The 17882-nt window shown below is 39.2% G+C and overlaps 1 protein-coding gene across 4 annotated transcripts in view; it reads left to right on the forward strand.

Moving 5' to 3' along the window:
• The first annotated feature begins 1984 nt into the window (after positions 1-1984).
• The window catches only part of cutlet (chromosome transmission fidelity protein 18 homolog), a 51535-nt gene continuing 35637 nt past the window's right edge, over positions 1985-17882 (forward strand). For all 4 annotated transcript variants that reach the window (XM_071656925.1, XM_071656927.1, XM_071656926.1 and 1 more), the window contains exons 1-8: positions 1985-2143; positions 4841-4966; positions 7478-7603; positions 7737-7911; positions 9338-9542; positions 10976-11131; positions 15740-15848; positions 15981-16063. In XM_071656925.1, the coding sequence (XP_071513026.1) occupies positions 2065-2143; positions 4841-4966; positions 7478-7603; positions 7737-7911; positions 9338-9542; positions 10976-11131; positions 15740-15848; positions 15981-16063 (1059 nt within the window). In that variant the 5' untranslated portion in view covers positions 1985-2064. The remainder of the gene's footprint in view (positions 2144-4840; positions 4967-7477; positions 7604-7736; positions 7912-9337; positions 9543-10975; positions 11132-15739; positions 15849-15980; positions 16064-17882) is intronic.

Genomic DNA, 17882 nt, shown 5'->3' on the forward strand with positions numbered 1-17882 from the left:
CTACGCAGCGACGAACATTGTTAGTAAAGTAAACGAAATTTGATCATTGGATTGCTTGATTTACTTACAGTGTATCTAACGAGGCACGTTTCCCTCTAATGAACACTATTTCGTCACTTGAAATCGTGACAAGGCTCGATCATTGACACAAACATGTCCATAACTTTTAGAATAGTAGATGAAATAATACCACATAACGCAAATGCCTCTGACCTGGTTATAGCAATAACAGATATGAGTACTTTTCAAATACTAGAAAAGATACATTAGGTGACGTTAACTAGGCGTATGTTGGTGTACTGGACAGTATAGTATGTTGGTACACTTGGCGATATGTTGGTGGTATAGAGTGATATGTGGTAGTATATGAAGCAGTATATTGATATTTTGCTGTCGGCATTGATGGTAATATTGATTTGCTGATGTATATTTACTTTATTTTTACGTTACTACTAGATTTACCGACATTCATTGTGTAATACACGTTCTTGTAAGTATTGAAAATTATACAAACCACTTGTGGTAAACGAAATTATTAATTCTAATTTCAAAGTGCATCTGGGATACGGGACAGGTCTGCCCTTTCGCAACCCATAACTTCAGTCATGTTAGGCCAGCTGTTATGTTTAGGTAAGGTAGAATTACAATGAGGTATCATGGAGACAGGATACGTTAAGACAGGCTCGGGTTACGTTACCCTAACCTACCTCAACGTAATCTAGTCTACGTTACCCTAACCTACCTCAACGTAATCTAGTCTACGTTACCCTAACCTACCTCAACGTAATCTAGTCTACGTTATCCTAACCTACCTCAACGTAATCTAGTCTACGTTACCCTAACCTACCTCAACGTAATCTAGCCTACCTCAACGTACTCTAGCCTACGTTACCCTAACTTATCTCGATTTACTCTTAGTCTACGTTACCCTAACCTACCTCAACGTACTCTAGCCTACGTTACCCTAACTTATCTCGATTTACTCTTAGTCTACGTTACCCTAACCTACCTCAACGTACTCTATCCTACGTTACCCTAACCTACCTCAACGTACTCTAGCCTACGTTACCCTAACTTATCTCGATTTACTCTTAGTCTGCGTTACCCTAACCTACCTCAACGTACACTAGCCTACGTTACCCTAACCTACCTCTACGTACTCTATCCTACGTTACCCTAACCTACCTCAACGTACTCTAGCCTACGTTACCCTAACCTACCTCTACGTACTCCAGCCTACGTTACCCTAGCCTACCTCAACGTACACTAGCCTACGTTACCCTAACCTACCTCAACGTACTCTAGCCTACCTCAACGTAACCTTAGCCTGACACATGGAACAAGAGAGTTGGCTCTGATAAACTATTTCGAAAAGAAAGTCGTGGACAAACTTACGCTCGAGCTCCCGGTGACGACTTAACATATTCTCATAAAGTTTTTATTTGTTTAATTCTACGTTACGTCCTCTGGTGGTTCTATACTTACTTCCTTCGAAGTGCTAATTTCTGTCCTCGTCATCATCTTGGTTAAAAAAAAAATGGTGATCAGGTTATCCATTTCTTTTTCTCATACATGTGGGCCATTATGAGACTAACCTTTTTTTTTTGTAGCTTCTCTCTCTTATTTTGGCACTCTCCAGATCTGTTGTCCTCTGCTAATGACCACACTTGAGAGCTTCTTATGCAGGATGTGAACAGCTTGCTAGGTATTTCCATATCAAATAAATGTTATAATAATATTTTCCAACTGACAAGTTTGACCGCGCAAGTTGACCATCTTTGGCGGGCGATTGGCTCAGGGGAATCAACCGAGGATTTCAACCTCTAAATATCTCCCACAAATCCATCCTTTAATATCTGAAATGATTTAGTTTTACAATACATTTTACTATAGAATACATAGAATGCATAGATATATATATATATTTTTTTTAAGGAATGTAACTTAGTGTTTCAGTTGACTGATTTGGCGGCAAATGGTCAGCTGTTCAGTGTTGACGTTTGAAGGTGGTGCGTGTGGGGACGAGAATTCCTTTTATACTACACTCTATTTTATACTCTCAAAATGGACGAGTTTCCTGATCCAGATGAAGAATACGAACTGATGCATGCTGATGAGTTGGAGCTGATGAATGAAATGCATGGTAAGACTAAATCATACACTGTCAGAGAAACTCTTCTCAATATATGTGGTTTTAGGGGCGCGCAATTCGATCAAATTACAGTCTCGGAAATCCACCTTTTTGAGATAAGAAATGAGAACCAGAATCGTTCAGAAGACATCAAAAACCCCACTTAAATATGATTTTATCTAAACGGAACCTAAAACATGAGAATATCTAATGTCCCAAACGGTAATACCCGCAATTGTTCCTAAATCAAAATTATATTAGATTGTCTGTAGCTGAATATATCCAGACCGTAGCATATGAATTTGTTGAAAGGATGAGAGAAAAGTAAAGACAAAGACAAAGTTGTCATTTTGCTTATATATTAACACATGTCAGACCCTGTTGTGCAGATTTGGCTATGATAATTCGTGCCACGTCGTTATACATGAGTAGAAATGCGTTAAAAATGTATGTATGAGATATATTTGATGTGTGTATGATGATATATTTGATGTATGTATGATGATATATTTGATGTATGTATGATGATATATTTAAATAGATCGGAACAAGGAAGGGGCATTAAAGAAAAAGAAAATGGGTTAGAAAAATAAAAATCCCCATGAACCCTAAAACCTTAACCTGACTTCGTCCATAAGAAAAACAAACCTAATTACTCAGTATTTAGCTGTAAAATATGATAATATTTACTTTATTTAAGGAGAGTAAAGATAGGTATCTAAAGTGTCAATTAGGAGTTAAGCTTTACATTTGGATATTCATTGTTTTGCACTGGTATGGTACGACAGAGTTTAGGTAATAGAATAAAGAGATGGAGTCTCATTTGGAACATTATGTATTTTATGATATTAAATAAGGTAATATGGGTCTTCCTAAATAGTGAATACCACTGTTAAGCACTGAGTGCTACCAAAAACCACACATTGTCATTTTGACATTATATGCACATCTTAAGAAGTAGTGGGATAGAACAAGGGTATTTATATTACAAGGCATCAGTAGCAGGTAGGGTCTGTGCAACGATATAAGAACCTAGGTTCTGCTTGGAGAGATCTGTTAATACCAGACAGCGTAGTACTAACATTTATTCTAGTGAACCCTTGTACCAGACAGCACAGTGCGAAGTTATCCTCGGAATATTCGCAATTTTATTGTTTCTTTGAGGGTGAGATGAGGCCTATTTCACTTCTTTCTTGGCTTTTATTTTTTTTTTATATGATGTTCTCAGACAGTATGGCTGTTGGATCATCAAGATGAAGATCATGAAACATATCACGGATATACATATAAAAGAGCATTGAACTGCTGATGTTAATGTGAATTTCATTAGTTTACTGGGCTTTCTGCGATATTACAGATGTATTTCACTTGTAATTAAAGTAAAGAGTACAATGGGTAAATATAGATGTATATATTTTTTGTAATGTGTACATATACTGTAGTGATAATATATATTTGTTTATTGTACAATACTTACTTTACTCGTATTATTGTTGAGAGGAAATATGAAAGTAATATTTTACTGACAAAAAAATATCTCATCATATCTACTCACAAATTGGATATTAGAAAGGTGAAGATGAATTATGCATTGTATAGGGAGGCAGAGGTTGTGACAATTAGACATAGGACTTATGAGACAGATTTACCAGATGCTGATGTCACAGAAGACAGTACATCATAAATGTCATCAGAGGAAGGAACCAGTGTTATCCTGGTCACTTGACAGATGTTGTAGTTCTGCCAGTGTAACATCGAGCAAGTGGATCATTGGTTGGGAAGGGTGTTACAGCTGACTGCATGATGTTTGCCTTAGAAAGTTTATGTATCAGCCGAAAGTGGATATTGCCTCATTTATTATCACCATAAGAGATGTTTGATAATGTATGAATTGTGAGCAAAGGCCATTTCAAACAGGGGAATGTAGGTTACTGCAGGACTAGTGCTTGTAACAGTGAGTACTGAAAACACAAAGTACCAACTCCAGATTGTGTATGAATTCACATGTAATGAGACATGGATAGGAGCCCATGGTTTTTCTTTATGGTGGGTATTTTCTATAATCAGAACTCAAGTAAAATAATGTCACTGTATTATGTTTTATTATAGGCAGTATTTATGAATTTTGTGTCTGTATATGCGAGACATAAGTGTGAATATTGGGACTGGAGCTGCATTCTGAGACCTATTCTCCCTTTTACAGTGCAAAAGGGTTGCTTTGTTCAGTTTTAGATAGCACTGTATTTTCTCAGAAGGCATACCACATGTTAGAGGGGCATATACCACTGGGAGGAGGTTCTTCAAGAACTTGCTTGCTATGTGTTCAAAAGGCTTTAGGGTATTGTTTTATAAATGGTATGAATGGACTTATTTAATTATTATGTAGAATTACTGTTGCTACTCTGACAACTACAGTTCTAATTATTGTTTATGGTGGTAAAACTATGCAGAATACTTTTTAATCCATTTGAGTGCTGTAACCTGTTTCTTATGCAGAAATTTACTGTTCATTGGGTTGGAGAGCAGGACCTCCAGTGGAAAGAAATTTTATATGGAGTTATGAAGGTAATAAAGTAAAAGAAAAAATTTATATTATAAGCTGCCCCATATATTTACAGTGTAAACATTTGGAAAAGTATCAGCAGTCTCTTTGGGTACAGCTTACATCCACTCACATATCTGTGATTATGTCTCCTTTATCCTTATCAGGATTTCATGAAGAGGAGGCAACACAGCGGGTGGAAAGTATCGCTCCAAACATCAGACGCGCTCTCCAGTTCACCAGTCCACCAGCAGTTAGGACCCCACCAAATGAAAATACAATTTCAAATGGCAGTAAGTATTTTTGTGCACTTGATAGAGTATGATGAAAGAAATATGCATGTAAACAGGCAATCCCATTTTAGCATGGATGATGCCTTCCAGAAAAATGTTGCCCTCTTCAAAAGAGCACTTACTAGAAAATAAGAATCCAGTAAAAATACATATAATAACGGTGGAATATGTTTCAGACCTACAGTGTTCTTCATGTAAAAAGTTTTTAAAGGTGTTTTATTGTACTGATTAGATACAAACATTAAAGAGAGATATGCACTGTTCCCTTATTGTGCATGGAACCAAAATGTGTGGTTATTTTGTGACCCTGCATTTAAGAAACAGATCAAGTTTCATTAATGCATGATAAAGTTGAATGGGTTAGCAACAAGGGCCTGAAAGAGACAAGTTAGGCCCAATTCTGCATTTATGTCTGGGCCCTGTAATTGATTTTCCCCTCCTTTTGCCCATAACTCCTAGTACCCAAGAATTTGCTCCTGTGAAGACATTAGTCAGTTGTCCTTCCTTTCACACTTTGATTACCATTTGAGTTCTGCTTAATATCTGCTGTACTCTAGAGGCCTAGGTCACGAGAGTTATACTCTGGTTAGTAAAAATAATGAAATAAGGCAACTTGTGAGAAGTTTAGAAAGATTCATTTAGTGGAATGTCATTCTCATCAGTGCATTCAGAATTCTTAAAATCTGATTGCTGATAATAGAATTCAGATATGGTAAACCTTGAAATGAAAAGAAAATATGCTTTATATATAAAGAGGTAGTAAACATATGATATGCTGCTTTATTTTTCATTGCATAATGTTACCAGTTTTAGAACAAAATTATTTTTTTTATGTCAGGTTGATAATTATGCTTTTGATTGTTACAGCAGACTTAGGTTTGTTTTTGTTAGCTGAGATGGCAAGGGCAACTGAGTCCCTAATCAAAACCATCCCATTAGTGCTCTCTCTCTCTTTGAAATGAAATTTTTTTTTTCGTACTATTCGCCATTTCCCACGACAGCGAGGTAGTGTTAAGAACAGAGGACTGGGCCTTTGAGGGAATATCCTCTCCTGGTCCACTTCTCTGTTCCTTCTTTTGGAAAATTAAAAAAAAAACGAGAGGGGAGGATTTCTAGCCCCCCGCTCCCTTCCCTTTTAGTCGCCTTCTATGACACGCAGGGAATACGTGGGAAGTATTCTTTCTCCCCTATCCCCAGGGATAGAGGAGAAATTTATGGTAATTAAAAGATAAGAGATATGTGTGGTAATGAAAACAGTGTAGTTGAGAGAGCACAAGAGGGTGTACTGAAATGGTTTGGACGTATCGAGAGAATGAGAGGAAAGATTGACAAAGAGGATATATGTGTCAGAAGTGAAGGGAACAAGGAGAATGGGGAGACCAAATTGGAGATGGGAGGATGAAGTGAAAAAGATTTTGAGTGATTGGGGCCTGAACTTGTATGAGGTTGAAAGGAGTGCATGGGATAGAGTGAATTGAAACTGTGGTGTACTGGGGTGAACTTGCTGCCAGTGGACTGAACCAGAGCATTTGAAGTGTCCAGAGTATTCCATGAAAAGGTCTGTGGGTTGTGGTTGTGGATAGGTAGTTGTGATTTTGGTGCATGAGACATGAGTGGATGTGGCCTTTCTTCATCTGTTCCTGGCACTACCTTGCTAATACAGGAAACAGCAATCAAGTATCTATCTATATAGCTATCTATATCTCTGAAGCCCATTCCTTTTGGGAACTCCCTCGATCGGTTGGCCATGGCAAAAGGGTCTCCATAACTGGTGAACTCTGGTGCCACTTCTTAGCATTTAGTTCCTCTCTCTTAACAGGCCACTGGCAGAGGGCAACTCTTGCTCAGTGTTTTCAGAGGCTTCTACCAAATGTTCCTACCAACCACTATTACGTAATGTGTCTACCTGATGTTCCCACCAACTGCTTTTACCTAATGTACCAACATACTACTTCTACCTAATGCTCCCAGCTGATTTCCTACTTATTACTTCTGCCTGTTTCTACCATATGTTCCCACCTACTACTTCTACCTAATGTTTCTTCTTAATGCCCGTCTAATGTTCTTACCTATTACTTCCATCTATTGCTCCTACCATTTTGCCCAAAATCAGGGCTAGTGCTTAGCTCTTATCTCAGGAAAATGTAGGAGTCAAGAAGAATGAGTTGTGTGAATTAATTGTTGTTGTGTGTTATGCATGATGAGGGATTGTATGTTTGTGGACAGAATGCCGGCAATCCACATATAGGTGAGGCAGAAAGAAAACACAGCTACCTAAGTCACGGGAGTGCAGTTTGACAACCACTGAAGTGCTGGCTCACTCTGCAGCCATCACTGATTCTCCTGACACCCAGGCAGGTAGTACAGGTAATATAGCTCCTTGCTTGGGAGCTGCTTACCTACTGACAATCAAGTATGTCCATAGATATTAACAGGAAGCAAAAACAGACTTTGAGTTGAAGTTTTCTTTTCCAAAAAGTTTAGCATTGTTTTTATTATTCATTACTGAAGGTGTTCCTGGGATGACTCAGCTAAGTGAGAATAGCAGCAGAAGTTGTAATGCACAGAAAAGACCAGCTGATGATGCATTTGAAGATGACATAGAACAGTTCCTGAATGAAGATTCCATGGGAAATAGTGAGTATTTTTACAGGAAGTATGCTTTGGGGTTGAAAAGTTATGTAGGGAAACATTTTAGCCTTGTGACAATTCAGTTGGTATGTGTTCTACATATGTAAAAAAAAAAAAAAGTTTATATTTTTTTCTTTAGGAAAGAAGAGGCACAAAGTGCTGGTACCAGAAGTGAATATAGGTATCAAGGACCCAACACTGGATTTAGCAGCACATGAAGCAGATCTTTCCTTAATTGAACGTATCATAGATATTCGTAAGAGTCTGCATACCAGTGAGTTCCTAGAATCTGCACCATCAGCCAGTGATATCAGGTTTGTTATACCCCATTTAACTGAATTAGAAGTAACTGAAATTTTAGTATACCACAGTCTATACTAATATGCTCTTTTTGGCTGTACTTTAAGAACTTCCTTATGGCATTGATATGTCTGTTCTCCTTTACGTTCTTATCTTTCTTCTGTACTTGTTCCTTCATTTTCCTTCTTCCTATTATTATTATTATTATTATTATTATTATTATTATTATTATTATTAATATTATTATTATTATTATTATTATTATTATTTTTATTTATACTTGATCACCGTTTCCCGCACCAGTGAGGTAGTGCCAGGAAACATGAAGAAAGACCCATCCACTCATATGCACACATATATACATCTTTCTTTCATATTATTCGCCATTTCCCGCGATAGCGAGGTAGCGTTAAGAACAGAGGACAGGCCTTTGAGGGAATATCCTCACCTGGCCCCCTTCTCTGTTCCTTCTTTTGGAAAAAAAAAACAAAAAAAAAACAGAGGGGAGGATTTCCAGCCCCCCACTCCCTTCCCTTTTAGTCGCCTTCTACGACATGGAGGGAATACGTGGGAAGTATTCTTTCTCCCCTATCCCCATACATATACATGTACATATCAACATATACACATGCACATACATATACATGCATGTACATGGCCATAGACATATATATGGTTGCACATATTCATACTTGCTTGCCTTCCTCCATTCCCGGCGCCACCCTCCCATACAGGAAACAGCATTACCACCCCCTGCATCAGCAAGGTAGTGCCAGGAAAACAAAAAAAGGCCACATTCATTCATACTCAGTCTAGCTGTCATGTGGAATGCATTGAAACCACTCCCTATCCACATCCAGGCCCTACAGACCTTCCCATGGTTTACCCTAGATGTTTCACATGCCCTGATTCAGTCCATTGACAGCATGTTGACCCCGGTATACCACATCATTCCAGTTCACTCTATTTCCTTGTACACCTCTCACCCTCCTGCATGTTCAGGCCCCAATTCCACTTTATCCCTTCACCTCCAATTTGGTCTCCTGTTTCTCCTTGTTCCCTCCACCCCTGATACATATATCCTCTTTGTCAGCCTTTCCTCACTCATTCTTTCCTTATGTCTGAACCATTCAACACCCTCCTCTGCTTTCTTAACCACACTATCTTTACTACCACACATATTTCTTACCCTTTCATTACTTACTCGATCAGACCACCTCACACCACACATTGTCCTCAAACATACCTTCAGAACTTCTGATTTGTTTGATAAATCCAAAGATATTTTCACCTCCAGACCTTAATCATCCTTAAATGTTATAACTTTGGCATATTTAGATTCAGCCATTCTCTTCTCTGTCAGTTGTATATCCAAACTTCCTTGATATATTTATTTAGATTTCAAAATGCTGAGTGAGAATTAGATTCTTTTATTTTTAGGTCTAAACACACTGCACGGGTACATCTACATGTGCCAGATCAAGCTTTCCAGGCAATCACAACAGAGACTGGTGAACGTTTCTACCTGACCAAAGTAGAAGAAGAGGAATGGGACAGTCAAATCTCTTCTGTAGCTGCTGCTCAAAAGACGACATGTTTTCTCAACACACCATATCCCATACTAAAAGCACGGGCAGAAAATGAGGTAGTTTTTTCTTCCCTGTGGTTTGTCCCACAAATGTGAGATATTTAATAGGATTATTAAAATCAGGACCTATTAAACCTTAGTATTTCTTGTGAGCAAGTGTTAGCCTTCATTTAGCCTTCACTAATCAGTCATTCATGATCACTGCAGTTCACTTATATCATGCCTGTCCTTGGCCAGTCAGCGACTGCCACCAGGGTGATGTCATTGACCTACTCACTTCCAGCACGTCAAAGGTCACTGTGCTCAAGGATGCACGCTGTCATGACATGCTGCTACCAGATTCACCTTTTGTATCCCTATTGTTCTTTTCAAGATGACCACTGCATATAGCATCCACCAGACCTGACAGTTAAACATCTGGACTGTCACAGACACATTCCAGTACATCCCAGAATGAGAAAGTCTTGAGGACTCAAAATTTAGCAATTTTAGGTGATGCCATGTTTCTTTCAAGTGTAATTTCATCTCTGGTCCCAAAGTAGTGGTCTCCAAAGCAAAAATACTGGTATACTTCAACAAGTTTTTGGTGATTTTAGCTTTCACCTTCTTACTGCACGAATCAACAAAAGTGGACAGTATTTGTCATGATTTGTAGTAATCAACTTTTATCCATGGCTTTCAAAATAATATTTCCTCTTCCACATTGATTGTCTATAGTCATTATAACTATGAACGACTGCAGAAAATCAGCTGCACTGCCTTTTTGGTGCAGGACAAGAACAATTCAAGCACATAAGCAGTAGTCTGGTGAAAGTGCCAATGTATCCTTTTGATTGAGAATTATTGAATTTTCATCATATTTACATATGTGTAAGTTATGAGCACCATTACATCCATATATTCATAATTGTACTTCTCCTTTGACAGATGTTTCTTTCTTCTCTTCTATTTCACTATGAGTGCTAAGAGGAAGAGACCAGTGACACAACAGGGGCTTGAAAGCATTTTAATAGAATGAAATATGTCCCTTTATACATCCAATTTATCTTATGTACAGTTTGATGTGTTGGAAACCAATGTTTGAGGAAAGTATGTGGTGTGAGGTGATTTGCTTGGGTAAGAAAGAAAAGGGTATATGGAAGGTGTAGTAAAAGAAAAAAGCATGGGGTCGAGAGATATGAAGCACGTGTGCTGAAATGGTGTGGACATAAGGAGAGAGTAAGTTAGGAACGGTTAACAAAGAGGATATATGTGTCAGAAGTTGAGGGATCAATGAGAAGGGGGAGACCAAATTGGAGATGGAAGGGCAGAGTGAAAAAAATTTTGAGTGATTGGGGCCTGAACATGCAGGAGGGTGAAAGGCGTACATGTTATAGTGAGTATAGTCTGTAATTTTCTCTGGCTCTTTACCACAACTCATGGAGATAGTTTCCCCTCAAGATTTTTCTTCTCAGGGCCCTTGTTTTTATCTTTTATTTTTCCCTTTCTAGCAAATTCGGCAAGATGCCAAAAGGGCTGCATGCCTTCAAGAGGCTGAGGACTCTGGCATGGAGTCTGGTATGGAGGAAGAAGTCGAATCTAACAAAGAGGCACTTTGGGTGGAAAAGTTTAAACCAGAGCATTATCTTCACTTACTCAGTGATGAGGTAGGTATTTAAATTTCTGAATATTTTTGACTTCGAACCACTAGAAACTATTAATGAAGAATCTGAAAGAAAAGAATAGAAAAAAGGGCAACTGTGACTTATGGGATTAGATGATAATAATGTGAAGATACTGAGTAGTTATGCACTGGATGTGCTTGGGATGTTTTTTTAAAGTACCTTTTAATTTTGTACTGGAAAAGAAAATGTCTTTCATGTTGAAGTGAAAAACAATCTTGATATAAGGTAGGGTGCTTTCCTTATCATATGGACCCGTTTCCCAAGATGTGATTTTTCAGCTTGAGACTTTTGTACTTGAAACACTAGAATTAGACGACATCCCAGCTTGCAGTTGTGTGCTTCTTACTCGAAACACATCAGAAAATTTATATTCTATACCTTGCATTTGTAATATACAGAATAGTCTTTTCCTTCGGTGATAAGATTTTAGGATATTTAAGTTATTTTTGTATTTATGCATGTATTAATGTTATAAATGTTATATGGTTGCGAGGCATGGGCTATGGATGGGGTTGTACGCAGGAGGATGGATATGTTGGAAATGAAATGTTTGAAGACAATATGTGGTGTGAGGTGGTTTGATTGAGTAAGTAAAGAAAGGATAAGAGATGTAAGTTAATAAAAAGAGTGTGGTGAGAGAGCAGAAGAGGGTGTATTGAAAAGATTTGGACATACAGAGAAAAAGAGTGAGGAAAGGTTGACAAGGATATATGTGTCAGAGGTGGAGGGAACAAGGAAATGCAGGAGACCAAATTAGAGGTGGAAGGATGGAGTGAAAAAGATTTTGAGCAATCAGGGCCTGAACATGCAGGAGGGTGAAAGATGTGCACGGAATAGAGTGAATTGGAATGGTGTGTTATACTGGGGTTGATATGCTGTCAGTGGACTGAACCAGGGCATTTGAAGCATCCGGGGTAAACCATGGAAATGTCTGTGGGGCCTCGGTGTGGATAGGGAACTGTGGTATTGGTGCATTAAACTTGACAGCTAGAGGATGAGTGTAAGCTTATGTGGCTTTTTTTCGTCTATTACCTGGTGCTACCTTGCTGATGCTGGTGTTGGTATTACTGTTTCTTGTGGGGCAGGGTGGTGCTGAGAATAGATGAAGGTAAGCAAGTATAAATATGTATATATGTTTGAGTATGTGTATGTACTAGTTTTTTTATGTATAAGGCTCCAGTCACTGACAAAATTCCACATAAAGGCCAGACCCTAATTGAAGTATAGAGAGAATTATGAAATGGAAAAAGAAAAGACAAGGGGAAGTATTTACGAATTTTTGAGAAGTGAAAAACTTGTGTTTAAAAATGTGCCAGGTTATAGTCATTGGGAAAGACATGAGAAGGTAGAGGGTTTTAAAGCTTGGAACTGTAGGGAAAGAGCCAATTGTCAAAATAGCCCACCCTTGAGTTGCTGATGGCCACACAATAATCATGTGATACAGCAGCTTGTGTGGTCTAGCTAGTGGTGTGGGCACACAAGCAGCCAGCAATCGGTAGGAAAAACCAAATTAATACCCATAGAAGAGGGAAAGGAGGTCAAGTTTTGAAGTTAGCCTGGGACAGATTATAAGGCAGATCACTTTCAACTCTGTCAAGTAAGGATACAGAGCTAGAACCACCCCAAATGTGAGGGAAGTACTCCATACAAGGATAAATCAATCCCATGTATGAATGGAGCAACTGTTCAAAAGAGAAGTTTTGACAGCTAAACAAGACACCCAATTTTTTAGAGGCAAACTTAGCTATTCCTGTAATGTTTGATTTCCTGGAATACCAAGTATATTTATTGAGTCGAGAGGTGGAATTACAGAACCTTCAAAGGAGAGACGAGAGTTGTGAGAAGTTTTCGAAAGAGGGATGTTTAGAAATTGGGTCTTGGAGGCATTAAACTTGACAAGATTTTGTTTACCCCACTGAAATATCCAGTCCAAGTCTTAGTTTATTGAATTGGCACCCCCTACCCCCGTGCACTTGCGAGGTAGCACTTGGAAAAGACAACTAAGTTCACATTCGTTCACACTCAGTCTCTAGCTGTCATGTGTAATGGACTGAAACCACAGCTCCCTTTCCACATCCAGGCCCCACAAAACTTTCCATGATTTACCCCAGATGCTTCACATGCCCTGGTTCAATCCATTGACAGCACGTGGCCCCCAGTATACTACATCGTTCCAATTCACTCTATTCCTTGTACACCTTTCACCCTCCTATATGTTCAGGCCCCGATCGCTCAAAATCTTTTTCACTCCATCCTTCCACCTCCAATTTGGCCTCCCACTTCTCCTTGTTCCCTCCACCTCTGACACATATATCCTCTTTGTCAATCTTTCCTCACTCATTCTCTGCATGTGACCAAACTATTTCAATACACCCTCTTCTGCTTTCTCAACCACACTCTTTTTATTACCACACATTTCTCTTACCCTTTCATTACTTAATCAAACCACCTTACACCATATGTTGTCCTCAAACATCTCATTTCCAACACACCCACCCACTTCCACACAACCCTATCTGTAGCCCACGCCTTGCAGCATATAACATTGTTGGAACCACTATTCTGTCAAACATACCCATTTTTGCTCTCCGAGATAACGCTCTCACCTTCCACACATTCTTCAGCGCTCCCAGAACCTTTGCCCCCTCTCCCACCCTGTGACTCAATTCTGCTTCCATGGTTCCATCCGCTGCTAAATCCACTCCCAGATATCTAAAACACTTCACATCCTCCGGTGTTTCTCCATGCAAACTTACCTTTCAGTTGACTTGTCCCTCCACCCTACTGAACCTAATAATCTTGCTCTTATTCACATTTACTCTCAGCTTTCTTCTTTCACACACCAGCTTCTGCAGTTTCTCACCCAAATCAACCACAAGCGCTGTATCATCAGCGAACAACAACTGACTCATTTCCCAAGCCCTCTCATCCACAACAGACTGTGTACTTACCCTTCTCTCCAAAAGTCTTGCATTCACCTCCCTAACAACCCCATCCATAAACAAATTAAACAACCATGGAGACATCATGCATACCTGCCACAGACCAACATTCACTGGGAACCAATCAATTTCCTCTCTTCCAACTTGTACACATGCCTTACATCCTCGATAAAAACTTTCCACTGCTTCTATCAACTTACCTCTTACACCATATCCTCTGAATACCTTCCACAGAGCATCCTATCATATGCCTTCTCCTTAGTTTTTCAAAGTGTTTCTCACATACATTCTTCAAAGCGAACACCTGATCCACTTATCCTCTGCCACTTCTGTAACCATACTGCTCTTCCCCAATCTGATGCTCTGTCCATGCCTTCACCCTCTAAATCAGTACCCTCCCATATGATTTCCCAGGAATACTCAACAAACTTATGTCTCTGTAATTTGAATACTCACCTTTATCCACTTTGCCTTTGTACAATGGCACTATGCATGCATTCCGCTAATCCTCAGGCACTTCACCATGAACCATACATACATTGAGTATCCTCACCAACCAGTCAACAACACAGTCACCCCCTTTTTTAATAAATTCTACTGCAATGCCATCTAAACCCACTGCCTTGCCAGCTCTCATCTTCTGCAAAGCTTTCACTAACTCTTCTCTGTTAACCAAACGTGTATGTGTATATGTATCTGTGTAGATGGGTCTTTCTTCATCTGTTTCCTGGTGCTACTTCGCTGATGCAGGAAATGGCGATCAGGTATTATAATGGTAGTAATGATAATGATTTTAAATAATAACAATGATTATGATGATAATGATAGTAATGAATTAATGATGTCATGACAAAATAATATCCACTTTGTATCCTATTAGCTGGCAGATTATTTCAGTTTGCAACCCAATTGCCATCATATTCAATTTTGCTACAGTTACCTCTGGTTTTATGTGTTGCTTTTTGTATGTAGGGAAAAATATTGAGGAAGGAGGTTACACATCTCAACAGTTGTTTAGTTTGTATGAGTTGCTTATTTTGGAAAAGAATGCCAGCCAGAACATATGTTAGTAAGGAAGGAAAACCCTCAAGCCTACATTACCATATCTTTTGTTTAGTTTTGATCAACAGTTTTTGTGGTATCTTTGTGAATAGGTGCTTGATCATTAGTTCAAGAGTGATGTCAAAGATAAATTCAAGACGTTAAAAAAAGCTGAATGATAGTGGAGAAAGTTTAAGGAATGGGGCTCCATGAGTGTGGGACTCCCCTCTTATACTGCACAGATACCTTAAGCTAATTTCAAGTGGGTAGTTGCATGCACACAGAGAACATAGCATGCATTTTAGCAAGAAACTTATCAAAGAAGATGCAGAGAAGTACTTTTTTCAGAATAAGAGTGGTGGATGAATGGAATAAGATGATTGAGGACATAATTAATGCAAGTAGCATACATAGATGTAAGAATTTGTATGACAATAGAGAGTGTTTATGAGGTGGGGCCTCACAAGTGTAAAACTCCTTCCCATACAGTACATATATACTAATGTACAGTATTATATGTAACTGATAATTGTCAGAGGTGATGAAATGTGTTAGGAAGTATCAAGTTGATTCTTAAAAGATCTATCATTTTTATCTTTATTTTCAGTCAACAAATCGCACAGTACTTCACTGGGTAAAACTATGGGATAAACTTGTTTTTGGTGTTGATAAGAAACCTCGGCTAAAAGAAGAAAAGAAAAAAGATCTTTCCAAAGGTGAGAAAATTTTTCATTACAGTAATAAGCTTATTTATTATTTATGCACTTGGTGTGCTTTGTGCAGTACTAATCCATAACCAATGAGAAATTGATACTGGTGGTACATGTGCTGACTTTCACAATTTTCAGATCAAGGCTTCAAGAAATTTCCTCAAAAAAACAAACCAGAAGTGATAGATGAACTTGATGATCAAAATCGACCAATGCAGAAGGTTAGTAGTTGTGAAGTAGTCCTTCATTGCTGAATTTACTGATGCTCAGAGATGCTTGTCTATAGTTGCATATTGAAGAACTAGAGAGATTTGTGAAAAAATGACATTGAAAGGATCAAAGAAAGTTGATGGAAATCAAAATTTTGCTACAATATGGAGATGGCTTTTGTATTGGCTTCCCTAAGCAAGGTAGAATTTATTGGGATCATTTGAATAATGAATCAAAAACTTTTGATTCTTTTACCTTCGATAGCAGGAGTGTGTGATGCCCCCATGGTTGTTTTAATTTGTTTATGGATGGGGTGGTTAGGGAGGTAGATGCAAGAGTTTTGAGAGGGGCAAGTATGCAGTCTGTTGGGATGAGAGGGCCTGGGAAGTGAGTCAGTTGTTGTTCGCCAATGATACAGCACTGGTGGCTGATTTGAGTGAGAAACTGCAGAAGTTAGTGACTGAGTTTGGAAAAGTGTGTGAAAGATAGTTGAGAGTAGATGTGAATAAGAGCTAGGTTATTAGGTTCACTAGGTTTGAGGGACTAGTTGATTGGGATGTAGGTTTGATTGGAGAAAAACTGGAGGAAGTGAAGTGTTTTAGATATCTGGGAGTGGACTTAACAGCGAGTGAGACTGTGGAAGCGGAAGTAAGTCACAGGGTGGGAAAGGTGTCGAAGATTCTGAGCAATGAAGGATGTGTGGAAAGAGAGAACTTTATCTCAGAGAGCAAAAATTGATATGTTTGAAAGAATAGTAGTTCTAACAATATTATATGGCTGGGAGGCATGGTTTATAGATAGGGTTGTACGGAGGAGGATGGATATATTGGAAATGAAATGTTTGAGGACAGTATGTGGTGTGAGGTAGTTTGATCAAGTAAGTGATGAAAGAGTAAGAGAGATGCGTAGAAATAAAGAGCATGGTTGAGAGAGCAGAAGAGGGTGTGTTGAAATGGTTTGGACATATGGAGAGAATTAGTGAGGAAGGTTGACAAAGAGGATATATGTGTCATGTGGAGGGAACAAGAAGCAAGAGACCAAATTGGAGGTGGAAGGATGGAGTAAAAGAGATTTTGAGTGACCGGGGCCTGAACATGCAGGAGGGTGAAAGGCGTACAAAGAATAGAGTGCATTGGAACGATGTGGTATACCAGGGTTGATGTGCAATCAGTGGATTGAGCTAGGGCATATGAGTTGTCTTGGGTAAACCATGGAAGAGTCTGTGGGGCCTGGATGTAGATAAGTGGCTGTAGTTTTGGTGTATTACACATGACAGCTAGAGACTTGAGTCTGAATGAATGTGGCCTTTGTTTTTCCTGTGTTCTTAACGCTACCTCGCTTATACCTTCACCCTCCTGCATGTCAGGCCCCGATCACACAAAATCTTTTTCACTCCATCTTTCCACCTCCAATTTGGTCTCCCTCTTCTCCTCGTTCCCTCCACCTCCGACACATATATCCTCTTGGTCAATCTCTCCTCACTCACCCTCTCCATGTGACCAAACCACTTCAAAACACCCCCCTCCGCCCTCTCAACCACGCTCTTCTTATTTCCACACATCTCTCCTACCCCCACGTTACTCACTCGATCAAACCACCCCACACCACACATTGTCCCCAAACATCTCACCTCCAGCACACCCATCCCCCTGTGCACAACTCTATCCACAGTCCACGCCTCGCAACCACACAACATTGTTGGAACCACCATTCCCTCAAACACACCCACCCTTGCTCCCCGAGATAATGTTCCCGACCTCCACACATTCTTCAAGGCTCCCAGAATCCCCCCCCCCCCATGATCCACCTCCGCTTCCATGGTTCCATCCG

This window comes from Panulirus ornatus, chromosome 64 (assembly GCF_036320965.1).
Source record: "Panulirus ornatus isolate Po-2019 chromosome 64, ASM3632096v1, whole genome shotgun sequence".
Taxonomy (NCBI): Eukaryota; Metazoa; Arthropoda; class Malacostraca; order Decapoda; family Palinuridae; genus Panulirus; species Panulirus ornatus.